Source organism: Conger conger, chromosome 9 (genome assembly GCF_963514075.1).
Source record: "Conger conger chromosome 9, fConCon1.1, whole genome shotgun sequence".
Classification (NCBI taxonomy): Eukaryota; Metazoa; Chordata; class Actinopteri; order Anguilliformes; family Congridae; genus Conger; species Conger conger.
Window position 1 is genome coordinate 33,299,356 of NC_083768.1, and position 20,230 is coordinate 33,319,585.

Sequence of the window (20,230 nt, forward strand, 5' to 3'; positions counted from 1 at the left end):
ACTTGTGTTCGATAATAGTTGATAAAGGATAAACAAATTATATATATATATTTATTTATTTATTTATTTATTTTTTTTAACTAACTGAATCCAGGTTGTAGGGAAACCCCATCAGACAAGAATGTAAGCTTAAAAAGGCAATTAATTGTGTCAGAAAGTAATCATTCATTCATTCATTCATTATCATAACCCACTTATCCTGAACAGGGTCGCAGCAGGCTGGAGCCTATCCCAGCATACATTGGGTGAAAGGCAGGAATACACCCTGGACAGGTCGCCAGTCCATCGCAGGGCACACACACCATTCACTCACACACTCATACCTATGGGCAATTTAGACTCTCCAATCAGCCTAACCTGCATGTCTTTGGACTGTGGGAGGAAACCGGAGTACCCGGAGGAAACCCACGCAAACACAGGGAGAACATGCAAACTCCACACAGAGAGGCCCCGGCTGACGGGGATTCGAACCCAGGACCTCCTTGCTGTGAGGCGGCAGTGCTACCCACTGCACCATCCGTGCCGCCAGAAAGTAATCAACACAATATTCTGGATTGAACCGTTGATTAAATTCCACACGCAGCATTGAAGAAGAAGAAGAAGAAGAAGAAAAAATAAATAATAAATAAATTAAAAAACCCTTGATTTATACTGGACTATATACGAGGCAAATTCATACACATTTTGAACTCCCTACAGTTTTACAGAGATGTCCGAACCTCTCAGAAATGATACCACTGTCATGTGTTCTTTTCCTTAGTATTGGAATAATATATTCGAGTTTCAGATGTACTTCTGGTTTATCACGCAGGACACCAAGCTTCTGCAATATATCCCAGGCCTTGTTTAGAAAAGCCGTCTGGGTCTAAACTTAGTAATGAAACAAGTAAATATAAGCCGAGCTGTAAACAGCGATGCTGGGGGCCAAGCACCAAGTGTGCGTTGTAGCGTATTGGGAGGTCCTACGGACAGCGCACCTAATTCAAATACCATCCATATCAACATTTGTGTGTATTAGATGTAAAGGTACATCTGTAATAAAATAATTATAATTAATTACAAATAATTAAGTGGTGCTGTAGATTTAACGGTGTGGCGAAATATCTTTTGCACAATGTATGCATATCCATACTTCATTTACATTAAGAATCTTAGGGGATGCACTTCTTAGGACTGTTGCCAGGAAGTTGTCATAGTTAGTGTTTTTGGGTTTGGGTTTATGGAGCCAGTGTAATTTAGGATTTTGCAAAACCCACCCCCCATAGGACATATTGCATTACAACACTGTGTTGCAGTGAACAATTACCCCTGAACTATTGTTGCAATTCATCTAAATTTGGGGCCATACATAGGCATTATTTTGATGTGGCCAGCCATTTTAATGAAATAGAAATTGTTGTTACATGGTCATATGACAATTTTATTTGATACTCGAGAAAGGGCTGGTGTGGTGGAAGGCTTTTGTTCCAACCTTATATGCCTGTTTGTACTAATCAACCATTTGAGTCTTTGCGAAGAACCTTGATTAGTAGAATCACAGTGTAACTGCTTGAGCAAAAGCCTGCACCCACAGTGGCCCTTTCTGGGTAAGCCCTTTCTGGTTTAGATCATGCATACTGCAGTTGGTGAGAATCAGACAAACATCGGTGAAGTATAAAAGTATGTTTGTTTTTTTTGTTTAAATGGTGGATCTTTGGACATATCAATTTTTCCTCCGTGATTTAACACAATGTGCTATAGGTCATGCAAATTTGGTGAGATGGACACAAATTGTAGAAGTCCAAAAAAAGGTTAAAATGGCATAAGGTAGAATGTAATATCTGAAGTAAGCACACAAAAGCCAGGATTTAACAAATGTTGCACATTTATTTGAAGTGATAGAAATGTGGTATTGCTTGGATGAAATGAAAACAGCATTTATACAGCTTGTTTGCAATGAAGATGTAAAAATAAAGCAGCATTCTTTCCTCAGCTGTACCATTTAAACAAAAAATATATATGTACACAAAATCAGAGGCAAAGGTATGGAATCTAAGGAGAAAAGCCTCAGATCAATACATACAATAATTATAGAATACATTAATAAATACCCAGAATTTTCATTTCCTCAAAACGAGCAGTAGATTTACAAGAAAAAAAAAGTGTATTTACAAAATTTAGTGCCTACTTATTGGCACTAGAAAATAAATCCAATAAATAAAAAAGAAAAAGAAAATGCATGAAGGCAAAGTGAAATTGTTTCCATTTTTCCAATGGCCGATTTTGCATGTCTGAAAATGATGTATGCAGAGAAAATAAGTACATCAGCATTTTTGTAGGGGCCTGCAAAAACAGAATTCCTACAGCTGTAGCTAGATATGTAGTGGCCTGTCTAAACCCTTTCTACAGAACAGTATGCATTATTGCCTTGCTAGAATAGATACTCTTGTTACAATTTTGATAACCAAAAGTGACAACAGGAAGGTTGACTTTTTTTTTTCTTCTTCTTCAAAACACAGAAATAAATGACGACCCTTACATTTGAATCTTTGACTTAGATTTTATGGAATTAAATTCACAAAATAAAGAGTTAAATTTACACATCTGCTTTTCACCATAAAAAGTCTCCAAAAGCCCAATAGTGTTTGACTGCAATGGCTTCCCTTGCTATATTGTATATAATATGTTACAAATATTTCAAAATTTGCAAAAATGTAAATTTCTTATTTCCTACCAAAATAATTTCTGTCTGTAACACAGATTTTAATTATTGTGTCAATGTACACAATTTAGTTATAAAAATTAGAGTATCTATATACATTTCTTTTACACAATAATGCAATAGACCCATAATTTTGATTTATCAAATAGGTAGGCTGCAAAAATCTCAGTGCGACAGCTAAACAAGGCCCTTTGTTTGTGCTGGACTGATATACATGGTTACTCTGCATAACAGGCACATTAGGTCACTTCCTAACAAATGACCACATTTCGTATTGTATACAATAAATAAAATAATGAAACAATAATGATAAATAACTTATGAAATGCACCACCCGCCCAAACTGTAAAAATAGAACAGGTTCTTAGATACAGTATCTTTATGGTTTGAACCAATGGAACTTTTATCCCGTTTTCACTAGTAGAAAATACACCAGGCCCTTCCCTTGAAGTTGTTTTTTAAACCTGGTTAACATGAGCGGTGTTTATTCTTGGCATGGAGGTGCTGAGGAGCGAATTGCACTTTCAGGTCCGCAACATTGAAATTTAGCTAAGTGTGGCAAAAATAAATACAAATAAATTAGAACATTGTGTAATACATTGGAGCCATTACTAATATTTCAATTCATGACGTGAACTATGGCTGTAACGTGCGACTGCCTGTTATAGGTTAAATGCTCTGGATAGTGTCGAATATAAACCCTATGTACTGTTGACCCAAGGACATACAAACATAGTACCAAATGGCATGGCTTCAGATTAACAGTTTAGCTTAGTTCCACTGTCAATGTTTTCACAAGTGATGAGCCACATCAGTTTAAGGGACTTAAATAATAATAGTAGGGAGAGTGGCTGTGCTATGAATGTGTGGTTACCCAGTTTTAGTGAGAAATTTAATGGACAATCCCTTCAGTGTGCTGGGATGCACAGGGTCAGAGTTGCTGCAGTGAATTTGGGGGGTCCTGATTTCACACTGCAGTAAAGGTCACTATGCATTGTATCAGAGGCTCGAAGAAAGTCCCTGAGGTACACACAAAATAACTCATCGTGACCCACGTTAGCGAAAATTAATTAAATAATTAAATAAAATACAAGGATATAAATAAAGTGGCAGTTTGTGAAAGAGGGAATACATCACTGCTGAAGGATGGCATAGAATGGTATGGAGTACAAGAGCAATTCCTCTGTGGACCGGGATCACATTTAGACGTCAGCTTCTACGCCGCGCGCTATCAACGTTCTCGCGTCGCGTGCGTTCGAAAGGGCAGCTGCAACCTCACCGACTTTCACAGGAAAGTCAGGGGAAGAAAAAAAAAAAAAAAGAAAAAAAAAAACCTTTCCTTTAAGTTGAAACATTTCACACTTAAAATGTGTAAAACGAGGAGTTCCCGGCGGCGCGCGGCGTTAAACCGCTAACACCCCGCCGCGTCTCTCTCCGCCCGGCTTCAGGACTGAATGGCCTCCTCCAGCAGCTGATTGTCCGTGAAGGTCGGGGGCGGTTCTGGGACGGATTCGGACAGGCCGATGAGGGACTCCAGGAAGCAGGTGCCGGTTTCGCCGGAGTGCGCCAGGCTGGGGTAGCTGGGCAGCTGGAAGTGAAAGAAGCTGTCCAGGTGCTCGTAGTCCTTCAGCGAGCTGTAGAGGGGGCTGGGGCCGTAGTCGGGGAAGCAGCCGAAGAACTCCAGGTCCGAGTCGGAGGACAGGCTGAGGTCCATGTAGCTCCGTGCCGCGGGCTCCACGGAGGGGGAGGGCGTGTTGGGGAAGTCCTGCAGGGGGCAGCTGTGGAACAGGGCGGCGGACTGGTTGGCGTTCTCGTCCAGGTAGGAGGACACGGCGGGGCGCTCCTGGTCCTGGCTGAAGAGGCCGGCGGTGGGCGAGCGTTCGCCGGGCTCCCCGTCCTCGCTGTCGGCCGCGCTGAGGCTCAGGATGCGCGCCAGCCCGTCGTCGTCCACCTCCAGAGGGGCCCCCGGGGGCCGGGGGTCCGAGTCGTCGCTCTGCGCGGACGAGCTGGACGAGTCCGTGCTGTCGCTGCAGCAGCTGCTCTCTCCCGCCGAGGCCAGCTGCGCGCTGAAGTGGAAGGAGGGCGTGGGGGGAGGTGCCACCTCCTCCTCTTCTTCCTCCTCTTCCTCCTCCTCCTCCTCGGGTGAGCTCTCCTCCAGCCTCTTCTCCAGCTCCAGCTTCATGATGGTGTGGATGTAGTGGGTCTGCACGCGGCCGGAGTTGAACTCGATGCGGCCCTCCGTGTTGCCGCAGCCGTCCTTGGTGCAGCCGCAGGGGAAGGAGGAGTGGTCCATCTGAGGGGACAAAGCCACGGGACGTCAGGGCCCGCGGGACACCCCAACATGCAACACCCCTGAACAAAGAGCCTACTCATTACTGCTGCAGGAAGTACCCACACAGTTAGTTTTGAGTCCCAAAAAAAGTAGATTTGATGCCAATTGAGATAGATAGTTAACTGAATAGAGAATTTAATTTGATAGCATTGACATCTTCATACCACCTTTATTTCTAGAGCACATTTAAAATGACCACCAACCAAAATGCTGTATAATTTATAAATACTAAATATAATACTGAAAACTGCAAAGTAAAGCAAATAAATACAAACTCCCTATTCCAGGTAGTAGTACTGGTGAGTACTGGGTAATGTTATGGCACTTAACCCAGACTCTCATGACCCAAGTCCCTGTGTGGGCACAAAGTGGCGAGCTGGCCTGTAATGGGCGCAGACGGGCGGGGCACAGCGTACCTGGCACTTGATGCCGGCCAGGCTGCAGGCGCAGGTCTCGGGCTCACAGAAGCCCTGGCAGTTGCAGCCGCAGTCCTCTCGGGAGAGGCGGATCTGGTGCAGCTGCCTCTTCTCCTCCTTGTCCACCTTCTTGACCCCGGCGGCCTTGAGCAGGGCGTGTCTGTGCTTGGAGGGATATGGGTGCAGGAAGGAGCCGTCGTCCAGGTCCACCCCGCTGATGTCCACCTCCTCCTCCGGGACGTCGTCCACCGTCAGCCGATTGGCCTCCTCCGACTCCCGCGTGCCGTTACTGGTCAGCTGTGGGGAGCAGGAAGTGACATAATGCGTGAGAATCAGAGGCAGCTCTTTTAGTGGCCAATCAAAAAAAGGAAGTTATTACAGATATGCATTACCAAACATTCTTATATGGCTATCCTTTCTCAAACATACCACATTAACTACCAAATTATAGAATTGTGAAGCTGTGGGTGTTTTATGTGTACGTGTGTGTGTGCATGTACATAAGAGACAGGAAGGGGTAATTGTAGCCTAGTAGTAGTAAAGTTCACCAGGAAGCCTATTTCTGTCCATTTTCCTGACTCCAGGAAGCAGTCTGGGAAAGGAGGCGTTAGGGCAGTCCTATCTCACTCATTTCCATACGGGGACACGCCCACCCACTCCAGAGTGCTAATCTTACGCGAGCGTGCAGAAACACGCCCTCCGCCCCAAACCACAGAGACGGGGAATCTACATATTTACTAAGGGCATGTTTTCCAACAAGCCAAATAAATAAATAAATGAACACTCGAGAATAAAACACACTACGACAAACCCAGGGATTATTTCCATAGCTATTACACACCCAAACACACATTTCTCTCACCGCCCTCTCTTCATCCATCAATCTGTCAATCGATACGACTGTTAACCTCTCTCTCTCAGCGAAGCGGTTTTTCAGGTTCGGACGCTCACCTTCAGCCGCAGGGCCTCCAGCCTCTCCTGGCGCAGGCGCTGGCGCAGCTTCTCGCGGCGCAGACGCCGCTGCTCCAGGGCGAACTCGGCCAGCGTGTAGCGGCGGCGCTCGCTGTGCCGCCGCTCCATGCCCAGGGTGCAGCCCCCGCGGCTGGGCACGCTGGTGAAGCCCTGGCAGCGCGCGAAGGAGAACACCGTCACGCCGTCGAACCGCACGCCGTCCGGCCGGGAGCTCCGAGCCCGCTTCCCCGTCTTTAGGATCGAGGAGACTGCGGGGAGAGAAGGAGGAGAGGAGGGGGGGGGTCGGTTTGTCTCCCAGCGTTTTATAGGATTCCTCTCTTTCTCGTAGACACAACACTACACAATAAGTAATACATTTAATACATTACACAATGCCCGACACGCAATGAAAACACAAAGTCCGCGGTTATTTTACTTTTCTTTTTTAACTACCGGTGCTCCTAGATTTTACAGTGCATCATTAACGTCTGTTACGTTATATTTTATCGGTTTGTTGAGCACCCCGCTAGGCCAGGTACCCTCTGTAAAACAGATTCTGTACCTCGAGACTACCTGATAAAAAAAGGTTATAGTGCATTTAAAAATATATAGAACGGTACTCTCCTAGGTGGTAATGCAGAGTAGAGTGTTAAGGAACTAGACCTCACATGTAAAAACGAGGTAGTGCATTTGAATCTAGGACATATATCACATTATGTCCTTAAGCAAGACGGTTAAACATAATTCTTATTGGAGGAATGCGGAATAAATGGATAAAATACGCTGTAAAATGCGAGACATGCGAGCCGTGCTGGACGTGGCCATCTGCGCAGAAAATAAAGTACACCAGACAAAAGGGTAATTCACTGTCACACAACACCGAGAAGTAGGAGAGGGGAAAAAAAACAACCGAGAAGAATAGAAGCTCCAGTCTATCTGTTCTATAGTGGTATGTTTGCCTGGGACCGACGCCAGGGCTATTGGAAGGAATTTAGGGGAACGGGGCAGAACAGCTCGGCAGAGGTCCAGATATCAGTATAAATACACAAGCCACAGATGCACCCACCGCAGTACCGCAATCAGCCACTAGATGGTGGACCACACACACAAACCCCTCTGGCTACGGTATGCTTTGCAAATTACCCAAGCCTGTCATTTTTAAGTCAGTATACAGGACCCCCGAGTGGCCACACATGGTATATACATAGGAAAGCAGGCATGGTGGATCTATACTGCCCATCTGTCTGCTACAAGCATGATACAGGACAAAGCTACACACTCCTGGCTCTTTAAAGCAGGTTTCCTGCACCCCAAATATGAATTAGGGGCTTCCACCGATGCGCAAGTTAGACCTTTACTACTCTGACATCTCTCACTCTCACACACACACACAGAGACAGACACACACAGAGACAGACACACACACAGAGACACACACACACACAGAGACACACACACACAGAGACACACACACACACAGAGACACACACAGAGACACACACAGAGACACACACAGAGACACACACAGAGACACACACGGATCAGTCCGGCAGGCTGCCAGGTCAGATGCCACAGGCGCACATCCGCACAGTTCCACGCCACTAATTACAGGGAGGCGGCGACTCGGAGCCCAGACAGCCCTGTGTTCTTCTGTCCCTCGGTTACAGGGAAGAGGCCAACACGTGAGTCCAGGGAAAACAACCCAGGAATGTCCCACCGGCAGAGAGGGAGGCCCGCAATCACGCAGCGCCAGGGATGGACGGATGCGTGGGAACTCGGAATCTTCCGGAAACGAGTCGAGGCGATTCTCCCACTGCTTTGGGTGTTGTGTGTATTTATTGTCGCAAGCAGTTTGATATCTGCAAATGACCTTCCCCTCACCCAACCACCTAGGCGTCATCAGAGTGTGAGTGCGAGTGTGAACGTGTGTGTGTGTGTGTGTGTGTGGGGGAGGGATTAAACCTCTCTCCCGTTTAAAACAGCAAAGAGTCCAGCTGTGCGTGCCAGCCCCTCCAACACGAGAACAAATAAAGCACACATGAAACTCCTACACAGCGTCTCCGTGATTTACGACACACTCCTGCACTTCTGTGCAACAAGTACATTCAGTGTTTCGCCCTCTCTGCACGTCCTGGGACATTTTATGGAGCAGTCTTTTTTTTTTTTCTCCCCCCTTATGATCCAAAATGGCCAACTGAACTTTGTGTACTGCCAATACAATGCCATAAAAAGTGGCCAGTCTTCAGCCCGGCTGTCCCTTAAAGAGACCTCTGTGTGTGGTTGAGTAGGAAAAGCCTGTTTAGATCGACCAGGTTTATGGTGAATCCCTGGCTGCCACACGCAGGACACCCGCAGCGAGTCCGCAGACAGCCGCGCGCTTCTGAAACGCCTGTTGCTCGGCTTGCCACGAGCGTTCAGCCAAAAACAAAAACAAGCCGTCTCCCTGGCGACCGCCTGTGGTGTGCGGCTGTGTGATAACGGCCTGGAGGGTCTTCCTCAAACCGGCTCGCTGGTCTGGAGCGATAGCACGATGCTGCGCTGACCCCGCTGCCCGATACTCCCTCTACCACTTTCGGAATTCCTCTTGCCTCTCTGTCCCTCTCCCTCCTTCACCCCAAGTTCCTGTACAGTGTGTTTTAGGCAGGTGTGTGTGAGGTGTTCAGACTGTGGCAGGTGTGTGTGTTAGGTGTTCAGTCTGTGGCAGGTGTGTGTGTTAGGTGTTCAGACTGTGGCAGGTGTGCGTGTTAGGTGTTCAGACTGTGGCAGGTGTGCGTTGGCCCAGGCTGGGTGTGCAATGTGCAGAGTGAAGAGGCTCATGCCAGTCCTGGCTTTGTGCCCTCCCCATTAACTTGCCAATCTCACTTACTCCGAGAGACCACTGCCTGCTCCAGACACATACTTATACTTCAGTCAGAATATCGAATGGCAGTTCATTTCAAACATTGTGGGGTAAAGGGAGGTACCAAATTATGGTCCGTGGACTTCAAAATATGTCACTTACTGTAATTTTCCTACACGGTGCATTGTGCTGCTTCCTGGAGAAGATCTTTTTTTACCCCAGAAACTATTTTACATATACTTTATCGCCAGGCACGTGGAGTTATTGCAGAGATAAGGCCAGCCTGCGAGAGCTCACCAAGGGCGTGACGGACAATCGCAAGGCCGCATTATTCAAACGATGGAAGAATACTCACTGGGAAGGGCCGGGGCCGGGGAGCTGGGGCAGCTGGGCCTGGAGTCCAGGGTGTCGGAGTAGCAGCTGTCCCCGTCCGACTCCCACTCGGAGAAGGCCGAGGAGGAGAGGGAGCAGGGCGAGGAGGAGGAGTAGCAGGGGTCCTCGTCCACCTCCTCAAACTTCCTCTTCAGTGGCCTGCTCATGGCGCTGCTGGGGATGCTGGACGGTCTGCTGGGCCCAGAACAGACACGGCAAAGATTCAAACCCGAGGGCTGCAAACCATTTCAAACACTACACTTATGACTCATCTTAGCAAATTATTTATAATATTAATACAGTATGAACAATTACATTACATTAATGACATTTGGCAGACGCTCTTATCCAGAGTGACGTACAGTTGATTAGACGAAGCAGGCTAAATCGGGGATCGAACCACCGACCTTGCGGGTCCCAGTCACGTACCTTAACCACAACGCTACAGGCTGCCCCTACAATAACATTTACCCCTACAAGTACCATAGAACACACATTTTTCTTAGAGAAAAAGCAACGCTGCATCAAACTTTCTATTCAAATGTGCATAAAACAGACATCTCTTATCTTCCAGGAAGTACTTGAATAGAACAGGAAGCTGAAGTCAAATCAATCAGCTCCCTCAGCCAAATCATTCAGGAATCCTTCAACCTTCAGCTAATCCAAGCTGCTCAACAAACACATCGATTTGCCTAGAGACAAAGCCCCCCCCCCCCCCCCCTCCACACACAAAGCTCATATGACACTGCCTAATCTAGCCCTCTCTCCCTTACACGAACAGCCAGTACCTGTGGAGCGCTCTGAATACAGAACTACGTTACGGTATTTACAGCACGCTTTGCTTTAATCCAGCTGTAGGCCTCCGAGCTCGGCAAACAGCCTGCGTTTGTTACATAACTCCTGCGTGCATTTCCTGTGAGCTGAGGTTGGGCCGAATCGTAGCGGTTCAGAGACAGAACAATCGATTCTTTCAAAGCCGCAGGGAGCCCCTCACTCCCAGCCTCTAGTCTCCCGCAGGGGCTGTGGCCCAGCCTCTCACTAATAACCGCTCATCTGTGGGAACGAGCCCTAATGCCCCCCTCCAACCCGGGGAGAGGCACTGAACCACTGCCGTTTCCCAGGAATACACCGGCTCTTTAATACTCTCGTCTAACCTTTAACCTTTAAAATATAAGATCACAAATGTGATAAGAATGTTCTTAACTGAGCATTCTATTGCTGATGTAGCGATCAATACTGGCGACTAATAGCAACGGAGTTCTAGAACACAGAAACAAAACAAAACATTCCACAAAGCCCAGCTACTCTTCCAAGGGTTAACTGGCAGTGCGAGATAAGCTACCACTATGGGGTGACCCTGCCCATGTTACACAGAGCGTGTATCACAGAAAGCCGGATCTTGGACTGCAGGGTTCAGATGAGGCAGTACACAGTACAGCCTAAGTTGGAGACACTTGTGAAACTTCTCGGAAGTTAAACTTCTCGGATGTGAAACCAACAGACACACAGAGGCCGGTGGGTCTGCTCTGCTTACCAATGAGCACTATGCTTTCTCCTTTGGGAAAAGGAGGAAAAGATGGTTTATAGTGGGAGATAAACAGCGTAAGTGGCTGTGTCAGAAGGTGACCGGGAGCAGGAAGTAGAGGAGACGGAACGTCTGGGAAGAGTAACATTTAAGAGGGAAGCCGGCTTCAGGATGCACAAAATCCAATATTTTTGTGGGGATCGATTGACCTGGCGAGCACTTACAGAAGAGGGCTGGTTAATGTAAAAGGAATCACGCCACAGGTGGCGATTTTTCAACTCTTTTAGCAATCGTTCCAGGGTACTGAGGTGGTAAACGAACAGCCATGTTAAAGCACTCTGGAACGGCATAGAAGCGTAGCGGAGACCAAACCCTGTGTGCCAGTCCATGCTAGACTCCTTAAGCCAGTCAGCCGGCACGGGAAAAAATGATCTTCAAATAAATCTGGTCATGCAAAAACTCATCTAAAACCGGAAATGTGAGAGTATTACTCCAAGAGGACAGGTTCATGAGAAATAATTAAACATATTACACCCATTTTATTGAACAAATAATTTTATTCATCAGGAAATGTAATCAAATATATCATTGTCATCTGAAGACAGATTTTATTAGAATCCTATTCTCCACATAACCATTTAGGTGCCAAATATAGAAAATGATTTTTAAATAATCGTGAGAGAGAACATCAAATATTTGGTTTGCCTTTGAGGGACAGGCGTTGAATGCCTATGGGTGATGGAAGCGAAGAGGAGTCTGAGCGTAGCTCACAGACCAGCCTCACTGTCGAAACGTCCCTGCCTGCTAATACAACCCAAAAACCCCTCAACATCGCAGCACAGCTGGGTCAAGACCACAGGGGCAAATAAAGGGGTCTTTATACACTAGCAAATTGCCATCATAAGCCAAAACACACGCGTTTCTCCAGTAGTGCACTACCCAGGGTGAGAGGTGAGCCTACAGTGCTAATGTCACATTGATAAATGGCACTATTTTAGGTTTAAGTTCAACAGCAGCAGTAATAAATGATTATGGTAATGACGACATAAATATAAATGATTATGGTAATGAGCACCCAGACTACCCTTCAGCCAATACAAAAGCTGAATGTACAGATTGCCTCAATGCGTATATAATATTCTTGCACTGAACAGGTGGATTGCTTCCTGTTAGTTTATATGCAGACCTCGAGCCAGAATGTCTGTTTACTTGCCTCCTCTAATTAGCCACACAGTAGACAGCCCTCCAACCCCCCCTTTAGCATCGCCCCCCGCCAGAGGCTCTGAGTGTGTTGGGTAGAGGGACACACTGAACAGTCTTTGGGGTGGAGGTGGTGGGTAACCTCATCAACACAGCAAACTGAAGCAGGGATTACAGAAAGCACCAAACCAAGACATGGAAGCCATTACTGTACTGTACTTTACTGTATGTCGGTTTATAGGCAAGATGGCACGCTTCATTTAAGGCTCTTCATAATTTGGCCCAAATCTAAAAATCGCACAGATACAAACTCCCACACACACAACACCTCAAACTTATCATGTGAGATGAGATGAGATTTGAAATGGTGAAAATGTATTCAAGAGTTGATTTCTTTCTCTTTTTTTTTGCCATTTTCTTAAATAATTGCCAATTTGCATCAGAGTATGGAAGCTGCTCAAACAGCTAGCCAGCAAAACAAACTCATTTCATTCTTCACATTGAGGTTATAGCACTAAGCTTTAATACTCCGAGACACATTATAGGCACCACAAAATTGTTTGCACTGGTATCCAGTGGCTACATCAGATTAACTTTGAACTACTCTGGCTGACACATGCGCTCATTTTACAGAAACAACAGGATTTCTGTCATTACAAATAAATAATTAAACAATCACCCACTTAGTGAACTTCCCATTCACCTAAAGCACAAGGCTTTCTCAACAAAACTGCGAGAGACGTGGCATTTGGGCCTCATGAACAGGCCTTAATGCTGGATCTACATTACGAATCAGCCAAGTGAGACAAAAACCCAGCCCTGAAATTTAATCCAGCCCAAACGGGCATGCCAGATTTCCACCGCCTAACATTTAGTTTACTGGAAGTTAGAAGGAAGACCTCTGTTGTAATGTATCCAGTCTGCACTCTGGGTTCTGGGAAAAGGATGTTGGTTTCCAACAGTAACCGTCAGGTGACCATTACGTTCCTTTCCAAGTAGCCGACAGGTGACCGTCACTCATTAGAGACCCTCCAACAAAGTCACGGACAGGTGGCCAGCTCTTGCTGGTGACTTTCTCCCAATGCGAATGAGGTGACAAGCTTACCAGAGTCTTATCGCCATGACACCCAGTGCCAAGGGAAACCATCGGCTCCAGGACGAGCCTGCAGTCTCCCAGGCAGGATCCCACCAAATCAACAGCAACAACAAAATCACAACATCCAATTCTGTGTTATCCCTAAAAGATTAATAAAACTGTGCTGATATTTGAGACCCTAGCTTCCTCTCGTTATTTCCAGAAGGGTTCCTGTGATTTTCTTCAGGGACACGGAAATGAATTTAATGCACTAATTATGTAGAAGTCACTCAATCCTGATGGAAAATCTCATCACTGATCACATGGTAGAAAATGTTAAAGCAATGCAAAAAGTGCTTCCTTCTACAAACACATTTTGTTCTCAAGCAGCAAATAGTGCGAGTCTGGCACTGGTTAAAATAGTTTAATCAAAGGGTGAAAACTGGGAATGTATTTTCCAACACTGAAGTTGGACTGGCAAGAAGAACTGATCATACGAGGTGTACCATGCTGTGCCTGTCGGGACAGGGAACAAAGTGCACAAAAGTTCACCTGGGTCTGACGCAGTCTCCCTGCTCTTCCGTCAGGGGTAGACTCAGGTGCCAAGTACACGCAGCATCTGGGCACAACCCTAACAGGGCTTTTATCTGATTGGGCTTACGCAAGTGGCCACACTGTAAACAATTAACTCCCTTCACGCCTGGGTCGGATTGTAAGATCAAGGTTCTGCTGAAAACGCTGGCGGAATTACGCAACGTGCGATTCCTGCTAAATACGTGAAAGCTGCAGAGGCCAAAACATATTCAGATGGAGACGGCTCATCTCGTCAGACAACCCTAATGTGAATGTCTAGGCTTTAGATGAAAGAGCAGATACTACTGTATAAGCTTACATCAGCTTTTGAATTGCGAATCTTTTTTATTCCTCTCAGGAGTAGCCTAACCTTTGGAACACAGGAAAATTGGCAGCCGTAAAATACGCAAGTTTTAAAAGTTTCATTCAGCTGCCTTCAATTTGACTCCCGGCCATACGGAATTCAAACGTGATTCTTTACTAATTGTAATGGAAATGGAGCTGTGTATCCGTTTCATAGAGGAACAAAATCAATTCTCATTTAGCGGCATAACTACAATTCCGTTTCTGCTTAGGAAACGCATAAGCTCATCAAATCCCTATGCTTAATACAAACAAACAAATTTGCATAAAAAGGGCACAGGTGGAATACTGGGCCGGCAATGCGTAATATTTTAATTGCAAGAATGTTGGACGGAAGAGGGAATAAGGAAAGAAACGCAATTCTGGGCAGCAGAAGTAGGTCATTGTCTTTTGGCCGGGGACTACCTGACAATTTGATTTGTGTTAACATTGTTCACTGAACAGAAACAGCGGCGCCGTTGAACCTAGTGGGATGGTCCGTGTTATGTTAAATATTGAGTGCTTCCTTCCTCCTCATCCTCTGTTATACTGAAAAAGACAGCACCGGCGCAAGATGATTGCTCCGCCAGTTAGGCTACTTTTTCGCAGCGCATCTGATAATAAGTCTCCGTGGAGCTTTGCCTTGTTTTCTCCGAGGCATCACATCCTACCGATAGCGCATCAGCCTGACATCAGTGGTGCGACTGTATAATAAGAATCTTGGATTGACCAAGACTTACAGTAGACCGAGAAGCGATATTGCAGAACTGGGGGGAAAGAAGACATTTAGCCTATTAGCCAAGCCCGTCGGGGGGAAATATATGGACATAATCTACGCATCAAGGAGAAATAATTTCAGTCCCAAATCATTTTTAGTTTACAGTGGTATTGTAATGTGAAAGCTTAAGAGTGTGGAATGTTCCAGATGAATCATTTTCATACCCTACCATAATTTAGAACTGGTTACATTATAAATCATTATCAATGAATTTCGAAGCAACTCAAAAAGCAATATATAAAATTACCAAAAATGACAAGAAACTAATTTGTTATGAAATGAAAAGGGAGGCACTGCTTTGAATCCTCTGACCATGGCTGACATAAATCTGACCTGGGTTCGTTCAGCTCTTCATTCTCCCACCTGTTTTTCAGTGCCCCGCTGAAAAAAAAGCGCACGTAGGAAAACTCGAGATTTGTTGCTGGTTGCAGCCGGCTTTCTCCGTGACCCGGTGGATGTTCCACATAACGCAAACTGACCTGAATTCCTGACGGGGATTTGCCCAGAGGGCCGGAGGTGGTTGCCTCGGCTGAACAAGCGTCTAGCAACCGTGTACTATGCTGTTTGTATGGACCTTTTCTGGTGCTGCCCCGCACACTAGAGGCGGTCAGAGATCTTGCAGAGGTTATGCTCTTGCCGGATTCATAATATTGTATATTCTAACCCAAAATACGACGTAGTCAACACTACCGATGATATCAAGGAAGCAAGATAGTGGTTTCATCATGTAATTGCTGTATTAACTGCTTGGCACAAAGGGTCAAGTCATGATTAAATAACAATAGGCTAGTAATAATAATTATCATGGAGACAGGAGAGACATGCCGAATATTCAATAAACAGTGAGGCCTTGTGATGTACCATAGCAACCGGTGTCCTTTCGAGTTTTGTGTAACTCTTTGTTTTCGCTTAAATATAATCCTTGGTGGTACACTTCGCCAAGGAGACATTCTGTTCCCCTCCTTCCTCCCTTTTCTCTCATTCAATCCAAATGAGAGATGTGGGCGGAGACTTTAAACAAATAAATAACACCAGGGCTCCAGCCAACAGGAATTCCACACTGGCAGCCCCACTCCCTCTGTTCTGGGATAACACAACAAATATTTAACCCAGATGTGTTCCTCCCGTTCCAATAGTTTCCCATCCCTGTCCCTGTCAAAAAGGAAAAGTACGCTCCACACACACTGCAAGTGAGCACTGTACTCCGAGGAGGGCCTGAATGAGGGATGTTTAGAGAGACTATGACTGTCAGAAATGACATGGCGGCAATTGATTAACGACCGCTAAATTACACCAGTGTCACTCGCCGTATATTCAATTTGCTGAGCACAGAATGCCTTAATACTGCCGATAGTCAAATGGAAGGGTGTCCCGGTAATTTAGCCTGAGCGGACGGTCGCTGTCACTGTAATTCAGACATTAACCCACCTGGGACTGTAACTGACCCTGGGTCAATTGGAGGACCTAAAGCACCAACAGGCCAGAGCTCAGCTCAATCTGGATATGTTCCCTCTGCTAGCAATCGTGTTTCTCTTCCATTCCCTACCTCCCAACCCCCTCTGTAAACACAGAGGAGATCCGCACTCACAATCTGAAAGTAGTTTCTGTTCTTTTAGGACAATGAATAACCACCTCAACAGCACAGAGAAGACCGGTAAAGTACACCATTGGCCTGCGAATGCTTATAGATGCAAATTAAGCTGAGCTGAGCTGGGCTGGAACTCCTCCACGCCTGAAACCATCATGTACGGTGCACTGCAGTTTTGGGAGCGGAGCATACCTTTGAAATGCAACAAGCTCTTCTTTTTAAAGGGTTTGAGTAGCTGTCAATCTGGGGATCCCTGAGCATTCCCGATCTAACCTTCACAATCCTGAACATTTCCAAACTAACATTTACATCTCACAATTTCCAATTAGGTTTACTCTGGTTTCATAGTTATTCCACTTTTAGTGGACTAAAGAATGAAGCACACCGGGGTGGTGTGGCAGATCTTGGCTATAATGGAACGCATTTATTTCTCATTGAAAAAGCAGAGAAAATTAGCCCTCAGTGTGGAAGGGGCGTCACACATGGGAGGCCTGTCCCCGGGGAGTTTGGGAGACGGGGAGGGGGGTGGGGGTCTGTCTGGGGCACAGGAGGTCACCCCCGCGCTGCAAGATACGAGCTGAGCTAGGGAACACCACAAAGCAGATGGAACCCCTCGGCTGCACCCCCCCCCCACCCCCCACACCCCCCACACAAATTCTGCCCAGGAACACAAAAGCTGGAGCACTCTGGGAAAATAAGTAATCAGGGACACCCAGTCAGGAGACAGCTGGTTTTCAGCACCTCTTTCTCGCCCGCTGTAAAGCCAGGAGAGGCTGGACTGGCCACGCCACATTGTCCCCAAAACAGCTCACACCTCCGCGCTTCTGCAAGGGACCCTTGTGTGATTGTAATGATGGAGCAGAGCAGGCAGGAAACCGGTTAGGCAAGTCTCAACATTTATACCTCCAGTCTCTCCCCCTGGTGCGCTCTCTCTCTCGCTCTCTCTCTCTCTCCCTCGGCACAGCCCCATGCATAATTCAGACGGGCTCCTCTCACTGACACATGCAGGTGCAGCACATAAGCACACATTCCTTGAGACTGCATTTCTACGTGGAAAGGGAAAGGCATCGTATTTCCACTCCAGTTCTTTCTTCCCATAGCTACCAGCAAATTCATGTTCGGAGGGGGGGCAAATCCTTTTTTAATGATATCAATACAGGAGCCAAGGAAACCAGCTGAAATGGAGAGGAACATTTCACATGCCAATGAATGAGTGGTGCTCATTGTTTCCGTGCTATTCTCCATAGGAACTTTGCAAAGGGGGTTCTGTCATGGCATAAGTGGTGCTTTCCGTAATTCACCAATAACATTTCAAACTGCAGTACACTCCACAGTGTGAATTGCCAAATATCTAGGATTCCATCTTTATCAGCTACTTTATAACCACTTACGACTGAAACAGTTTCACACCAGTAGCCTACACATTAAACAAAACCTTGCAAGTATCTCAATATGGACATGCTTTATGAATAGACAGTCCTGACTAGAGATAATAAGTCAAGATCTAAGCAATCATTTCAGAGTGGAGATTAGCATTTTGTTGCATTTTTTGTACTTAATTCTGAAAACCTAACCCGATGGGATTATGATTTTACGCATTGCTGAAACGTGAATAGATACATTTACACGGCCCTTTACCAATTCTCTCCAGTCAGCATTTATGTTCAATGGCGTCTGTTAATGTTTATCAAGAGGACAGGCTGGGTTTACCACAGACACCATAACAATGCAGGGAAGTCAGTGGACTCGCCTTGCAAAGCTCATAGGGGTGGGCGAGTAATTGTGGACCCCGTCGTGTCAAAGAAGTGGGGACAGACCAGCATGTGGCAGTTATTTGAAGCATCATTAAACCCAAGTTACGCAGTCCCAAGAAGCTTGCCTAATTAACTTCTCTTTGAACTTCATGTTAAAACCGCACGGCTCCATTGACAAATTATACGTTTTGGTAAATCTCAGGAGTCTCCTGCGTGTTTAAAACTGATAGATGGCCGTCTTATTTAATATCGTTCATTTACAAACAATTTATCCAATGCCTTTTCATTAAATATAAATGTTGTAATTGGATGAAAATGAGAATACGATCATTTTCATTTTCTGTTGTGTTATTGTTATCCATTTATAAAGTATTATTTGCAGCTTGACTAGCATTCGCAGTAGAATATATACACAAACAGCATCGCACATAGATCTTCAGTCAAGTTCGATCCCAAAATTAATTGTTGCAGTTAACCTCCATGCCCCCCGGAAATTCACGCTTTTGGTAATTACAAATGCAACATTGTGCTGCTGTGCTAAACATGGTATGCCTCCAGTCAGCTGTAGTTCCTTCAGGAGTCGCTCTTGTAACAAATACGAGGCAAATCGCAACAGCCCTGAACAAGGGAAATCCAGTGCAGTTACTGAACACACACTGGCGACAGAGAGCCGACCGCTTTATGTCACATAAACCTTTAACCTGAGTGTTAATTAAGATAATGTGTTAAACACACTATACGCATATTGTTACACAGCCTTTAACACGGGCATAGCATAGCCTTCACCACTTGTCAATTATCGATAGTAGCCTATACCTACCTTAAGCCAAACTATTTTTTAGCACCAGCACCTGCAGACCTAACATATAGCTTTTGACAACCTTAATTATTTTTAATTATGATAGAAAATGGCATCAATAGACTAGCTCACATTGTTGCATGCGGCATTCGTAATTACACACAAGATACACTTAATGGAAGACATACAATTTCCAGAGTGGACAATACATTAGATTGTTCAGACAATAATTAGCTGCAATATAAAATGAGAACCTTCCACAGAGATTGTACTAAATTATGTGCATCGCCAATCCAATCTCTTTTAAAATAGTTAATAGAAAGCCATATTCCGTTTAAACGCGTTTTCCTTATTCGTAAATTCGAACTTAGCCTAATTTAGACAACATTAATAATTACCACAACTCCTTTAGTCTGAGTTACATACGCCGAAGAACACTCAAACTATTTGGCTGGCGTCCAGCCGAAAGCTCTTTAAACACAAACTACCCGTATAATGTGAAATAACCACCGCATCAAACACTGCACAATTTGATACTCACCAAGAGTTCGTCGATCCGTTCACCATTAGCTTAAAAAAGACCAGAAATCCGTAAATGTGGGTGTAATTTAGTCCGCGGAACGACGCTTATCCGTGCATAGTCTAGACCCTAGAGCGCTTGCTTTTTTGTCTCGCAGTTGAATGAGAACCACAGCAGCTGAACGCTTCCTCTTGTCTGATTCCAGCCTGCTCAGCGGTGCTGCTTTTCGTCAGTGGAAAACGGTGGGCGTCTGACGCAGGCGCTGACACTGAGCGAGAGAGAGCGAGAGAGAGAGAGCCCTTCCGAGTGCTACCCTCGGCCAGCTCGCTCACCGACAGCCAATCACCGTCATTATCTTTCCTACCCTCGCCCCGGGGACATGTAAACATCGGGAGGGAGAGAGAGAGAGAGAATTAAGAAGCTGTAAAAGCAAAGAAGCTGGACCGTGGTCACGCGCCAGTTGTT

The 20,230-nt window shown here is 45.7% G+C and overlaps 1 protein-coding gene across 1 annotated transcript; it reads right to left on the bottom strand.

Annotated features, from left to right (window-relative positions):
* Positions 1-1,846: 1,846 nt before the first annotated feature.
* LOC133137824 (cysteine/serine-rich nuclear protein 1-like) lies at positions 1,847-20,014 on the bottom strand. The gene is made up of 5 exons (XM_061256193.1): positions 19,787-20,014; positions 9,595-9,806; positions 6,401-6,669; positions 5,450-5,746; positions 1,847-4,994 (listed from the first exon to the last, which is right to left on the bottom strand). The coding sequence occupies exons 1-5, from the start codon at positions 19,810-19,812 to the stop codon at positions 4,146-4,148; spliced, it is 1,653 nt and encodes a 550-aa protein (XP_061112177.1). The 5' UTR covers positions 19,813-20,014; the 3' UTR covers positions 1,847-4,145.
* Positions 20,015-20,230: the final 216 nt, after the last annotated feature.

Bases quoted from the DNA above. Each gene is read 5' to 3' on its own strand.
- LOC133137824 (XM_061256193.1), bottom strand. From the start codon at position 19,812: ATGGTGAACGGATCGACGAACTCTTG. The intron at 9,807-19,786 runs GTGAGTATCAAA...TTCTGGGCCCAG, and splicing joins AACGGATCGACGAACTCTTG to CAGACCGTCCAGCATCCCCA. The intron at 4,995-5,449 runs GTACGCTGTGCC...TTGTCCCCTCAG, and splicing joins TGGCCGGCATCAAGTGCCAG to ATGGACCACTCCTCCTTCCC.